The sequence below is a fragment of the Nuphar pumila genome, chromosome 2 (genome assembly GCF_984573655.1).
Source record: "Nuphar pumila chromosome 2, dmNupPumi1.hap1.1, whole genome shotgun sequence".
Taxonomy (NCBI): Eukaryota; Viridiplantae; Streptophyta; class Magnoliopsida; order Nymphaeales; family Nymphaeaceae; genus Nuphar; species Nuphar pumila.
In genome coordinates, this window is record NC_143250.1 from 120690062 (window position 1) to 120705677 (window position 15616).

Consider the following 15616-nt stretch of genomic DNA (forward strand, 5'->3'; position numbering starts at 1 on the left):
CCAAGTTAAAAGGTTTATGGGATGAATTGTCTACTTACATTGAGTTTCCACCATGTTCGTGTAACGTCGTGCAGGTTATTCAGGACCTCCACCAACATGAACGACTCATCCAACTTTTGATGGGCCTCAATGATAGTTTAGTGTCATTCAGAGCCAATTACTCCTTATGACACCCTTAACGAGTATCTCTAAGGTATATTCTTTGATTATCCAAGAGGAGCGACAATGTGATATTCGCCTTATACCATCACATGAGACAGTTGCGATAGTCGTTGATCGAAGCAATATTTCTGTCAAAATCGATGCACCAAGGAAAGGACAGATGCATCCACAACCCAAATGCAATCAATGTGGCCGTCATGGACATACTAAGCAGAAGTGCTACCATCTTCATGGTTTTCCTAACCGCCCAAGGGATCCTCCAAATGCTCGAGCAACTAGTCAAGCCAATGCTTGTGTCTCTATCACCGAATCTGAAAAAACGGTTTTAAGTTCCCTTCTTTCTAAACTCACCCAAGAACGATGTGAACAAATAATGGCCATCGTCAATCTCAGTAATCAATCTAATTCATCCATGGTCAATCTTGTAGGTAACATACCCACACCTTTAGTTTGCTTGATTGCATCTCAGAGTTAGATTATCGATTCCCGTGCCACGGATCATATCGCTAACTCTATCTCCAACATGTCTTTTCCTAAACTGGTTTCTTTCCCACCCATCGGTCTCCCTGATGGCACATTTACTCATGCCACCCACACTAGCATCGTTTCCTTACCCTCCACCATAATTTTACACAACGTTCTCTATGTCCCTCGCTTTAAATTCAACCTTCTTTTCGTTAGCAAATTGATTCATGATTTTGAAATGTGCCATTGTATTCAATACTGATCATTGTATTTTTCAGGACCCACACTCGAAGACGATGATTTGAACGGGTAAGCTGCAATGGAACCTTTATATCCTTGAAGGTGGTTGCCCCCACACCCTGCATACCGCACCCCCTTTTCTCAAGTATCTTCGTCTTCGACATATGTCAAATTTATGCCTTCAAATTCTTATCAATTCTAATAAAGTTAATGACCAGATCTCTACTAATCCATTTTGTGTTTGTCATAAAGACAAACAAACTCAATTACCCTTCCCCCATGGAACCATCTCCTCCTCCAAACCGTTTGACCTCATCCATTGCAACATATGGGGGCCATATCATACCCCTCTATGTTCGGGGCTCATTTTTTCTTTACCATAGTTGACGATTTTAGCAGATGCACATGAGTATATCTTATGCGGTACAAGTATGAGACTTTTAATATTTTCAAAAGTTTTCTTGCATTAATTCATACTAAGTTTCAAACTCCTCTTTTATGCCTTCGATCTGACAATGGCACCAGGTTTATTTCTCATGATCTCCAAACTCTTCTTCAAGAAAATGGCATTCTCCATCAGCACAGTTGTGTCTCAACACCTCAATAGAACGATGTTGTTAAACACAAGCACCGTGACTTGTTGAATGTCGCTCGGGCCCTTCGTTTCCAATCTAATTTACCACTCCGTTTTTGGGGTGAATGTATCCTTACCGCCACATACCGCATTAATCGTCTTCCTTCCAAAATGTTTAAGAGACAAATTCCTTACGAGGTCTTATACCACAAATCACCCACTTACACTCATCTCTATATTTTTGGTTGCTTGTGTTATGCCTTCAATATCAATCACAAACATAAATTCGATTCATGGGTCAAACAATGCATATTTGTCGGATAACCATATGGTCAAGTTGGTTATAAAGTCTATGACATTGAATCTTAAACTATCTTCGTCAATAGAGATGTCAAATTCTATGAAACAATCTTTTCCTTTCTTGACCATCCAACCCTTCTTATCGACATCACTAATGTCCTACCCATACCCATCTTTGACCCTCGAAATTCTGCTTCACAGCCTCTGATCGTCCCCCTCTCATCCACCATCCCAATTTCATCCAACCCTCTCACACCATCGATTGCTCCACCTCTCTTGCCCATCACCCAGTCTCCTTTCGATCCACCCCCTCCTCGCCGCTCTGATCATCCCCGCCATCCACCATCTTACCTTAAGGATTTCAAGTGTTACTTTTTGTGACGTGGCTCTCAGCACTCATCACCCCCTTCACCATCACCTTGCCTATGACCATTTTTCTTCTTCACACCGCGCTTTCTTAGCCATCATCACCCAAGCTTTCGAACCACACACTTTCTTCCAAGCCATGCAACATGAGCATTGGCGTGAGAACCACACTTGGACGGTGATGACTCTCCCTAAAGGTAAACATCCCGTTGATTGCAAATGGGTCTATAAAATTAAGTTTCGCTCTGATGGTTCCATTGAACGCTACAAAGCCAGCCTGGTTGCAAAAGGGTACACACAAATTGAGGGCCTTAGTTACCATGGGACCTTTGCTCATGTTGCCAAGATGGTCATCATTCATTGCCTCCTTGCCATTGTCTCTCTTCTTCATTGGCATCTCTTTCAAGTTGACGTCAACAACACTTTTCTTCATGACGACCTTCACGAGGAAGTTTACATGCGACTTTGTCCTGGCTTTTCTCAAAAGGGGGCACCTTTGGTCTGCCGCCTACACAAGTCCATCTATGGTCTCAAACAATCCTCGCAGAACTGGTTTGCCAAGCTCACTTCCTACTTACACAGGATCAGTTTCATGCAATCAAAGGCCGACTACTTCTGATTTTCCAAAATCGGGCATGGTTTTCACTTATTTCTCTTAGTCTACGTCGATGACATCGTTATTGCAGGTGATTCTCTCGATCAGATTTGTGCCCTCAAACAGGACATCCATAGGCAATTTTGTCTTAAAGATCTAGGTGTCCTCAAGTATTTTTTGGGCATTGAAGTCACTCGCTCCACGCCCAAACTTTTTCTTTTGCAACACAAGTATGCTCTAGATATTTTGGATGACATGGGCTATCTTGGTTCCAAACCATGTTTGTTTCCCATGGAGCATCACTCGAAGTTCAACAACATTGATGGTTCACCTTTGGAAGATCCAAGCTTGTTTCGTCGATTGATTGGTAGATTAATTTATCTCACCATCACTCGCCATGATATCATTTATGCAGTGCATCTCTTGAGCCAGTTCTCCAGTCAACCACTCACACCTCATATGGATGCTGCTCTCTGGATACTGCATTACCTCAAAGGCACCCCAGGTCATTGCATCTTAATGAAATCCTCTGGCCCCATGACTTTCACCGGCTATTCTGATTCTGATTGGGCCTCTTGCCCCATAACTCGCCGGTCTACCTCCAGCTACTGCATCCTGCTCGGCTCGAGTCTGATTTCTTGGAAGTCCAAGAAACAATCTACTGTCTCTCGATCGTCTACGGAGGCCGAATATCGTGTCATGGCTCTTACCACTTGTGAGCTTATCTGAATCAAATCCCTACTTGTTGACCTTGGGATCTCTCACACTGAAACCATGATCCTCTTTTGCGATAATCAAGCCACGATACACATTTCAGCCAACCCAGTCTAGCATGAACACACCAAACACATTGAAGTTGACTGCCATCTTATTCGCGAAAAAATTCAACATGGGCTCATTACTACTCATTTTGTTCTGACCCATTCTCAGTGTGTCGGCATTTTTACCAAAGCCTTTGGTAGTGTATATCTATCACTTTTGAAGACCAAGTTGGGCATGTTTGATCCTCGTGCTCCAACTTGAGGGGGCATATTAGCTGGGTCACTATTTGGTCTTTGTTTTTCTATAAATACTGTACGTATACCGTGTAATCTATCAAAAGTTAGTGAAGATCGACATGTTTTCCAGCATCATCGTTTTTCCATATTATTTTTTGTGTTTTATCACTTATAACATTAGAGAGTAACGGATTACTGTAAGTGCATGATAGAAGTAGCTAATGCACAAGGACATTGTAAGTTCAAAACCCAATGGTATAGTTGTTTAACTGGTGGGGGGTCTGCCAAACCCAGCTTGCCCTTAAAAACAAAATGCCCTCAATTATTCTAGCCTTCTGTTGGCTAGTTAGAAATGAGCGTGATGGATCCCATCATAGGCCGTATGATAAAGTCTGTGTTCGGGTTTGGTTCAGACCCAGGTGAAACCATACCCACATACCCAGGTTTGATTTGAGATCATGGTACCGGGTCTGGTTCTGAGTTCAATCAGACTCATCATAAGAGAAATCATACCCAGATTCTATAAGAATTACACGAACCAAACTCGAGCCATTCTTGGTAAAATAATATTTTTTTATACTGAAAATTTGTGGATCTTAGTTGGAATTCGGGTCGGGCACGAGTCGGATATGAAATTTCACAAACCATACCCAGTTCCGTATATTAATCGAACCCTTCAGGACCTGGATTCTAATTGGACCTTCTCCTGTATTACCAAACCCTAATCCTATAGGGTTTGGTATGAGTCGGGTATGAGTCAAACCCGATCCATCGACACCCCTAGTAAAAAGAAAAAAAGAAAATGGAAAAGGAACGGCCGTTTACGTTTTCCTGGTATTGAGAAGGGAGAGAGGAAAGGAACGTTCTTGGGAGTGTTTGGTCTCTCTCCCTCTCTCTCTCATGGGATTCCTATGATCGAAGATTGAACCCTTTTCTTGCAGCAACTGACTTTCAATATAATAATTGATAAGGAAGGATAGGGCGAAAAGGCGATATGGGAACGGCAATAGCTGATGATCCTTCGAGCTCCGCTCCTCTGATCGCCCCTCCGGCGGCCGTGCCGGAACCCAGCCCGCAGATGGACCGAGACACCATCGATCTCGAGGCCGGTCCCGGAGAGCAGATCCAATGCAGAATATGCCTCGAAACCGACGGTGAGTTCAACAAACCCCAAATTCTCCAGTCCCCGCTTCCTCCTGTAATCGTCTCTTTCCAATTCATTCCTTTCGGACGGTTCCTGAAATTTGTGTAGCGGTCGAAATTCGTTTGCGTGGAGGTCCCTCCACGAAATTGGCTTTTGAGCTCATTGATCTTTCATTTGGTATCTCCTTTTGTTTGTAGCTAATTGATCGTTCATCTGTTTTTTCCTTTCTTTCTTTGATTTTGGGTCTAGTCGTGGCCTAATTCGGAGAGTCTATGACATCAGAAACTGCGCGAACATTTTGTGGAAAGTGGCCTTTAATTTGTCCCGTAGGATTCCTCCTGATTAATATTAGTTTTACTCTTTATCTTTATATTAAAGTTTTCAGCTTGCCTTGTTGTAGAGCATGTTGATATCCCAAACTAGAACTGCTTTTGCTCTGACTTGTGAACGCTGCATGTAAGAATTTTATGTAATTGCATAATTAAGGTGGTCACGCTTTTTTTTTTGTTAATTTGATGTATTTTGGAAGTTCAGAACCTAACCTATTATTAGACAGATGAGTTTGCTTTAAGAACTGCGAATGAAATCAGATTATTATGTTGTTGATGAAACTTTACTAAAGGAGGAAGCTTCATTTTTTTTTTGGTTTTCTCTCAAAAAACAGTCTCAATAGAACAAGAATTTGGACTTACAGTCTTAATATAACAGGAGTTTGTATTTTGGACAATGTGAGGCACGAATCCATTCGATGCTCTTTTTAAATAGTTAAATTTCAAATTACTCTGACATTTTTGGACAACCTTAAGATATCTATTCTGGTATTTCTTGTTATTAGCTGTTGGTGGTAGAAAACATGTCTAAGTTTAATTTCAAATGTTGATGACTCGCAGATACATTTCCATAGCAGGAAAAATCGTAACTTGAAGATTGTGAAATTTTTACATTATTGTGGAATCATGTTAATCATCTTACATTCAGTTTTCAGCAGAAAATACTCGTAAATCTTGATTGTCAGATCTCCAGTCAAATTTGGTTTGATTATTGTGTATGCACTTGTAAAAGCTTAGATTCATATGCTCTGCTTGGGCTGGATTGCTTCATTTGGTGCATTGTTATGCAGTCTTTTATTACAAAGCCTATATCTTATAAGATCCACCTTGTTTCCTCAAGTTTCGTGGTGGATAATATTCAGTGTTATGATGGATAATATTCAGTAACTTTTGGTCAACTTAGAAAGATTCATGAGAAATGGAGTCAATCAATCTGTAGAAAAATGCCCATTTTCTTTCTAACTTTTTTTGACATGCTAGTCTTCACAGTCATGACGCATGCATAAATGTACCTATGAAGGGTCTTCTGTGCTATGCTTATGTTGTGTCCACACTTTTGTTTACTTTTTTTGTAATTCATGTTTACATGCAACGATTTATTTTGCAGCTAACCAGAATTCTCTGCTTCCTGTTTCAGGTCGGGATTTTATTGCTCCTTGTAAATGCAAAGGTACTTCAAAATATGTTCATCGTGAATGCCTGGACCACTGGCGAGCTATAAGGGTATCTATGAGCCTCTCAAACTTTTAGCTATCCTTAGCCTCCAAATAAATTTGTTATGCCAAATGGACTAAATTACAGTATTTACTCTCTCACCTCTCAGGTAGTCTATCTTCCTATATTACCTGCACATTTATATGGGGTATTGGTGTCAGACATAGGTATAAAGTGTCTGACATGCTGAGCGCCGGCACACACACACACACACATAAATATGCATACATTCATATATATATATATATATATATATGTGTGTGTGTGTGTGTGTGTGTGTGTGTGTGTGTGTATGTATGTATGTTTGTGTGTGTATGCGTGTATGTATGTGTATAAAAGAATGCTCTATATAGAAAGACTAGTGCTTATTGTTAGTATCAAAAGAAACAAAACAATGCCTACAGTAACACAAAGTGTCCGACACTTGAAGTATCTGTTAATATATATATATATATATATATATATATATATATATATATATATATATATATATATATATATATATATATATATATATATATATATAAACCGAAATACCCATCAGGGGTATTTTGGTCTTTTCACTATAATAGGCGTCAGCCATTAGGGGCTGATATTTTAATTTTTTTTGTATTTTATTTTTTATTTATCCTTTTTTCGATTTTGCCTTTTTTCAAGACATGACGGGACTGCTCCATATGGCTGTTGGGGCTGCACCCAACGGTCACAATGTGACCGTTGGGTGCAGCCCCAACCGCCATATGGAGCTGCACCCTTGTGACTTCATTTGTATTATAAATAGGCCCTTTGTGGCCTTGTATTCTCAACTCATTCAAGAGCGCCTCTATGCAATAACAAAGTGTATTTGACCCTTGTGTGGGTGGTTTGATTATTCAATCAAGTATTCTACTTGATTGAAGTGTGTTCTTGCATGTTTATTGGGTTGAATCCATTTCATTACAGTATCCAAGGATGTCAAAATATCATAGTCTCGACACAATGTATAATCAACATTGTCCATCACAAAGTCTTCATACTTGAAATAGTGTCCAACATGGGGCATCCATACTCACATTGTGTCCAAGATGAAGTGTCCATGCTCAACATAATATCCAACAGAAAGTGTCCACACCTATGTCACAGGGACTTGGCCAACTAGGTGCCGCACCCGCGTCGATGCGATGCGGGTGCGGCACCTGGTGTGGTCAACCTGACCCTTTATGTCCAACTTTTGGACTCTCTCTCTCTCTCTCTCTCTATATATATATATATATATATATATATATATATATATATATATATATACACCCCCGCACCTGCACCCATGTGACATAGGTCCACACTCAACACCATTGAAAGGGCATATTAATGACCATGTCCAATTGTGCCCTGTTGGTATTGATGTTCAGCTGTGTCTTGGGAGTATTAGAAGCTTATAGATAACATAGCTCCTAATATTTCAAAGTTACTAATCATTTTCTGATTCTGTATCTTGTCCTAACTTTATTTTTCTCATCATTGTGGTTTCAGTTAATTTCTTAAAGCATAATAACAATTTTTTTGGTGCAAAATTTGTTAATGTTACATTTTCATGTTTCCGTGTAGTTTTTGGGATGTAAGCTTACATTTTCTTGGTGTTTTCAATGATTGTATCAACTCAAGAAAAAGATTTGCAGTGATTATGATTTAATTTTTTTATCACTAGTCTAACATGCTGTCTTAAGGAATGGGGCAAGAATGAGAGGAAGGTGATTTGATTTCCTAAAATTAAGGTTTCCCTATGGTTGGGTTGTTAAAAAATGTAACATATTAATGTAATTCCTTTTAGTTCTTTTACCATTAGTTATGTATTTTACTAGTTTAGTTAGAATCTAGTTAGGATAGGTTTTTTAGTTTCTTTTTTTGGACCAATTTGGACTCTTTACTTTTTTGACCAAAGTCAAAAAGCAAAGAGTACTAGAGAGTCGTTGGACTCCCAACGGTTCTCTAGTGGCCCTCTTTGAATGTTATAAATATGGGGCTATTCCCCCCTTGTAAACTTTTGTGTGGGTGTTTTCCCATTTGAATAAAGGTTATATTTTTCCCATTGCTTTGAATACCCTTTTTTGGGTATATTGTATGAACCCTAGTAGTTCTTGTGAGTGTGCATTCTTTATGAACCTTCGTGGTTCTTGTGAGAGATCTCTTTGGTGAGAATCATTTGAAGATTCGATTGTGGTTCTCATCTTCTTTCGTGGGTAAATCAAAATTATTTACAGGAGGTTTTTTTCTTTAAAAGTTTTTTAATTGTATACAAAACAAAAATAAGAGCATAAGAGAGAAAATAATATGATAAACAGAGGGAGAACCCATTATTCGTTAATATTAGGATAATGGATGTTACCTCTCTTTATCATGTGCATTAAGTCCTAAAACCACTTAAATGCCAGAACTAAGACAAGATAAAAAGGCAGAGAAAAAAAGGTCATGGTGTCATTTTTAATTTCTTATAAAGCAAAAGGAATTTTATGCTAAACTGCCCTCCATCAACTTTAACACGTGCTATATGACAATGTGTATGTTCATATTGTTTACTGCATTTATTTGTTTTGAAGATGGCTTATTTGACTTTTCATGCATTTAATGATTTTCTCTTTTTGAACAGCCAACATGGTCTTTTTCTGATTTACCCTTGAAGGATTTGGCCTTCTCTTTATTCCTTGTTTTCTTGGTGATATTTTTTCTTGCTTCTTTATTCCATTTTCTAGAGAAAGCACTTCACTGTAACTAGCTTGATGAACTAAACAGGAAAAAAAATGACTGTGGACAAGAACTCTTGTTGCATGTTTCAAATAGCTCTCTCTCTCTCTCTTTCTCTCTCTATGTGTGTGTGTGTGTGTTCTAATTTCAAATTCCCTTTTTCTGAGAGCAAGCTCTGCAGTATTGATTTTATGCCTTTGGTGCTAAGAGGTAGGGCACTGAGGACGTGCCAAAATTATTAAAAGATAAACAAAGATGAGAACAAGACTACAAAGATAATAGCAGAATGAAATAATATATGCATGATTATCACAATGAAGTTTCAACTGCTGTGGAAACACACCCTCTGCTCCCCAACCAAGAGGAGTTTCTTATATAGTAGAGAGCAAGGCAAAAGAGAAACTGTGAAACCAAACTTGCTTAAATATTAATTACGTTTATTTCAAATTCTATAAATTAGGCTTTGCTATTCTAGCTCTTCGCAAACCCTATTGAGAATGATGAAATCTAGCAACTAAATTCAGAAGCAAGGCACCTCTGAATCTGAAACTAGAAATCTAGAAATTCTTGAGCTTTCATGGTGCTGAATGCAGTTATAAAAGATATCCAGTTACCAAACTAGTCAATGAATCTTACAGCATGTGTAACATGTGCCAATTTATAAGAAAGCAGGCTGGTCTCTTATAGAATGTGTAACATGTGTTAACATATAAGAAAATAGGCTGGGCATGCACCAAAAGAAATGAGCTTAAGAACAGAAGCAGGGGAACAAAACAGGAAGATGCCTTGAAGGAGTACACTGTGATCGAAGGGCTGGATATGTGCTCTTGAGGAGGCATAAATGCATTATGATAGTAAGATGCACCTTGAGGAGAAGCATGTACTACTACAAAATCTAGAAAACTGTGTTCAGGATTAAAGAATACTGAGAGATATATGCATAGGAAGAGAATTGTGCTCTAAGCAGATTAACTGATGCAAAATTAAGCTACAGATGACTGTAACTAGGGGTGGCAATCGGGTCGGGTTGGCGGGTTGGCGTGTCAGCATACCTCAACCCGAACCCGACCCGTTTATTAAACGGGTCGGCTGTGGCAAACACGAACCCGACCCGTTTAATAAACGGGTAACCCGATACGACCCGCCAACCCATTTAATAAATGGGTTGGGTCGGGTAAACGCGTTTTCAGGTTCGCGGGTCGGGTTGGCGGGTTGACGGATCGGGTTGGCAAGTAGGCAGGGTCGGGTTGACGGGTCGGGTTGGCGGGTTGACCCACCCGCCTAACCCATTTATTAAACGGGTCAGCCGGGTTGGCGGGTTGGTGTAATGAGATATTGCGGAAATATAAAGAGTGCATACAAGCACATACAACAATGAATAAAAGAGAAAATATCACAAGTCCACGAAGGGACAACACAAGTACAAGCCTATAAGAAGGCAACAATATACAAAGCCTCTTATTGAAAAGAGAGAGGAGCTCTCAAAGATAAGAATACACAAGGGGATCACCCCTATTTATACAAGAGAAGGAGGAGGAGGAAAAAGGAGGGCCAAAGGGCCTCAAAAGGAGAGCCAAAAGGGGGCTCCCATAGAGTCGTTGGGAGCCCCCAACGGTCACATTTGTGACCGTTGGGGGCTCCAACGACTTCTATGTTGGAGCCCCTTTAGGTCCTCAAAAATAATAAAAAAGAAATGAAAAAAAATAAAAATAAAAATTACATTTGTTCAAAAAAGAAAAAATAGTTGTTTTTCTAAAACAACTGTGAAATTACAAAAATACCCCTATCGGGTATTGATGTAATAAACGGAATTTATATATATATATATATATATATATATATATATATATATATATGTATATATATATATATAATAGTTACATTTTAACACCCCCCCTCAAACTTTACGGGGGAAGGACGGAAAGTTTGCCGAGAAGAAACATGAACCGAGGAGCCGGAAGAGCTTTAGTGAAGAAGTCTGCCAACTGATATTCTGAAGTGACATATGGCAGAGTAATAGTTCCTCGTAAAAATTCGTCACGAACATAGTAGCAATCCATTTCGATATGTTTCGTACGTTCATGAAAAGTATGATTGCTTGCAATATAGATGGCACTCTTATTGTCGCAACACAGCTTTGAGGCTTCAGTAATATCAACTCCCATATCTTTAAGCAAACTGCGAAGCCATACAAGTTCCATTGTTGTGGTTGCCATTGCCCGGTACTCAGCTTCAGTGGATGATAGTGAAACTTTCTGCTGCTTCTTGCATCGCCAGACAATCAATGAGTCCCCTAAAAAGACACAAAAACCAGTAGTTGAGACTCGATCATTGGGATTACCTCCCCAATCTGCATCAGTATAAGCAAGAAGATTCAAAGGGGAAGAGGAGGATAGAAATAGCCCTTTATTGATGGTATTCCGAATGTAGCGGATGATTCGGAGAACCGCACTCATATGCACGGTTGTAGGAGCATGCTGAAATTGACTGACTGAGTGAACCGCATGAGTGATATCTGGTCTGGTGATGGCTAAATATGTAAGAGACCCAATGAGTTGTCTGTACGGTGTAGGATCTTCCAGAGGAACCCCATCCTCTAACCGCAACTTGACATTAATAACCTCGGGAGTCTCTACCTTCTTATCATCAGAAATCCCAGACTTAGAACATATATCTGCAGCAAGCTTCATCTGTGACAAAATATATCCTCTAGGAGAATATGCAACCTCAATTCCAAGAAAATATCTGAGAAAACCTAAATCAGACATATCAAAATTATCTTTTAACATATTTTTAACATTAATAATACTACTTTGATCATTTCCAGTGATAATCATATCATCAACATAAAGCAACAAAATTACGATACTAGAACCTGCATTTTTAACAAAAAGAGCAGTGTCAGTATAACAAGAATGAAATCCTAATTTTATCATGATATCACTAAAACGATCATACCAAGCCTTAGGAGCTTGTTTAAGACCATATAATGCCTTTAAAAGCCGAAGTGTTTGACCTTGCTTAATATTTATTCCGGGTGGTGGATCCATATAAACTTCTTCACTTAAACTTCCATTTAAAAAAGCATTTTTTACGTCAAGTTGATAAATAGGCCATTTTTTGGTTGATGCGACAGCTATTAAGGTTCTGACACTTGTCATACGAGCTACAGGGGCGAATGTTTCTTCGTAATCAATACCATATTCTTGGGAGTATCCCTTAGCAACCAATCTTGCTTTATATCGTTCCAAAGAGCCATCGCTTTTAGTTTTAACTTTGAAGACCCAACGACAACCAATAGGTTTTTTGTGTGAGGGTAGATCAACTACTTCCCAAGTATTGGCCTTTTTTAAAGCATTTAGTTCAACTTGCATTGCTTCAACCCAATGAGGTATAGATTTAGCTTGATTATAGTGAGTTGGTTCAAAATAAGAGTGTAGAGTTATCAAACATGCCCGATAGTTGGGAGTTAAAGAGTCATAGGAGACAAACCTATTTGGGGGTATTGATATTCTAGAAGAATGCCTAACTTGTGGTTCCTCAATGGATTCGGAAATTTGAGAGTATTTTTCGAGGGCACTAATAGGTTTTTCTTGATTTCTTCTTGAGTAAACATTTATATTGGCATTGCTATCATGAACATTTGTATTTGAATTACTATCATTTGAGAGTGTTATGTCAAGAGGGGATACCTCGTGAGTGTCATCTATGTTTTCAAGAGAATCTTCTTGTATGTCATCAATAAGATCATATAAGAATACATAATCGATTTCATTTGTCTCTTCTATTTTATCAAAACCGTTTTCTTCTTCGAGAAATGTTACATCTTTTGAAACATATAATTTATCATTCTTAAAATCATAACATCTATACCCTTTTTGATTTTCACCATATCCAAAAAATACACATTCAATTGCTTTGGGAGATAACTTATCCCTTTTATGTAGTAGGACAAAACATTTGCAACCAAAAATACGAAGTCGATTAAAATCGGGTGAAAACTTAAAGAGTTTCTCATAGGGAGAAGCATTTTTTAACTTAGAAGAGGGCATTCTATTGATTAGATAGGTTGAGGTAAGAACGGCTTCCGCCCAAATTTTTTTTGGAATATTTCTAGACACAAGCAATGTTCTAGCGGTTTCTATAATATGCCTATGTTTCCTTTCCGCTAGGCCATTTTGTTGAGGAGTCCTAGGACATGACTTTTGATGACAAATGCCATTTTGGTTTAAATAGTTTTGGAATTCGTGAGATAAGTATTCACCACCGGAATCGGATCTTAAAATAGATATGTTACTTTGAAATTGATTTTGAACTTTTTTATGAAAATCTTTAAAGAAAGTAAATACTTCCGACTTATGACTAAGGAAATAAATCCAAACATACCGAGTAAAGTCATCAATAAACGTAACATAATATGAATAACCCCCTTTAAACATAACCGGAGAAGGACCCCAAACATCCGAATGCACCAATTCAAAAGGCCTTGATAAGAAAAAAGATCTAGTTGGAAAAGGAATAGACTTCATTTTTCCAAAAATGCAATCTTTGCAATTAATTTCTTTTTCCTTACAAAATTTGTTTCCAAAAGGAAAGAGATACATTTTGGAATAACTTGGATGACCAAGTCTTTTATGCCAAGTTTCCATATTTTTTTCTTGGACATAAAAACAAAAAAAATTTGTAGGGAGATCAAGATGGTCCATATAATAGAGGTCTCCCTTTCTATGGCCTTGCCCAATCCACTTCCCGGACCGGAGATCATGCACAAAGCAACCATTAGATGAGAAAGATATTTCACATCCATGGTCGGCAATTTGAGAAACCGAAAAAAGGTTTAAATTTAATTTGGGAACAACTCTTACTTTTGGAACACAAAAATTTTGAGAATCTTTAAAAGAGCCAATACTTGAAATTTTCAAAAAGGTTCCATCGGCCGTTGAGACACAAGAGTCCTTTGAATTGATGCAAACATCACTAAGTGCATTCTCATGAGGGGTCATATGAAAAGAAGCTCCGGAATCAAGGATCCAAGAATACGTACCGGGTGATGATGTTGAGGCAATGGCCGCACCCGATGTGGAGGAAGAAACTTTAAGCATTTGTTGGAGAGCCATAGATATTTGTCCAAGAGTTTCTTTAATGTCATTGTTTTTGCCTTCATCTTCTTTGGAGGTGGTTTCTTCAAGAGAGGCTACTTTAGGCTTGAAGGCTCCCATAAGCTTTGGACAAACGGGTCTAATGTGACCCGGCTCATTGCAATAATGACAAACAATCATTTTTCTTCCTCCATTGTAGTTCCCTTGTTTCCCAAAATGAGGAGGCTTATAGGTTCTAACATTGTTACCCGGTTTGGATACGGCAAGGACTTCATCAACATGCTTACTCATGCCAAGCCTTGTCTCCTCTTGAGTGATTTCGGCAATAGCATCCTCAATAGGAGGAAAAATAGATCTATGGAGAAGTGAGGATCTCACTTGCTCAAATTCGGGGCGTAGCCCAAAAAGAAATTGAAACAAACGCTCTTGTTCCATTTGTTTTTGTCTTAAATCAACATCTTCCATAGAAACCCACTTTGGCTCTAAAAGAGCCAATTCATCCCATAGTGGGTTAAGGGCACTATAGTAGTCTTGAATGCTAGAATCACCTTGCTTGGTGGTTCTAACTTTTTCTTGCAAGAAATATGCTCTTGCAAGATCCTTTTGGGTATACATACCCCTCATAAAGGACCAAGCCTCATTGGCTCTACGAAATTTAGCTATATTAGCACATACCTTAAGCTCCACATTGTTCATAAACCACGCAAGGATTTTTGCGTGATTGCTTTCCCAATCTTCTACTTCCTTTTGATGATTTTCAATGGCCTTGAGACGAGCATCTCCCTCAAGTGCTTTTTCTTGATCTTCTTCCATTTTTGTGAGCATAAGCTTAGGTTCCGGAACGGTCCCCATGACATAACCCCAAAGCTTCTTCCCTTTGAGATTATTCTCCATTGCCGATGCCCAAATCATATAGTTCTTTCCATTGAGTTTGAAAGAAAGATCAATCTTTGTCTCCATGATGTTGCCAAGAAGTGAGAAGATGTCCACCAAAATAAGAGATACACGAACCACACCTTTCCTTCAAGAATCGAGTGGCTCTGATACCATGTAATGAGATATTGCGGAAATATAAAGAGTGCATACAAGCACATACAACAATGAATAAAAGAGAAAATATCACAAGTCCACGAAGGGACAACACAAGCACAAGCCTATAAGAAGGCAACAATATACAAAGCTTCTTATTGAAAAGAGAGAGGAGCTCTCAAAGATAAGAATACACAAGGGGATCACCCCTATTTATACAAGAGAAGGAGGAGGAGGAAAAAGGAGGGCCAAAGGGCCTCAAAAGGAGAGCCAAAAGGGGGCTCCCATAGAGTCGTTGGGAGCCCCCAACGGTCACATTTGTGACCGTTGGGGGCTCCAACGACTTCTATGTTGGAGCCCCTTTAGGTCCTCAAAAATAATA

At 38.9% G+C, this 15616-nt stretch overlaps 1 protein-coding gene across 1 annotated transcript in view; it reads left to right on the forward strand.

Moving 5' to 3' along the window:
• The first annotated feature begins 4537 nt into the window (after positions 1-4537).
• The window catches only part of LOC149846946 (uncharacterized), a 34815-nt gene continuing 23736 nt past the window's right edge, over positions 4538-15616 (forward strand). Inside the window, exons 1-2 of the mRNA XM_089996680.1 lie at positions 4538-4854; positions 6312-6397. Of these exons, the coding sequence (XP_089852806.1) occupies positions 4695-4854; positions 6312-6397 (246 nt within the window). The 5' untranslated portion in view covers positions 4538-4694. The remainder of the gene's footprint in view (positions 4855-6311; positions 6398-15616) is intronic.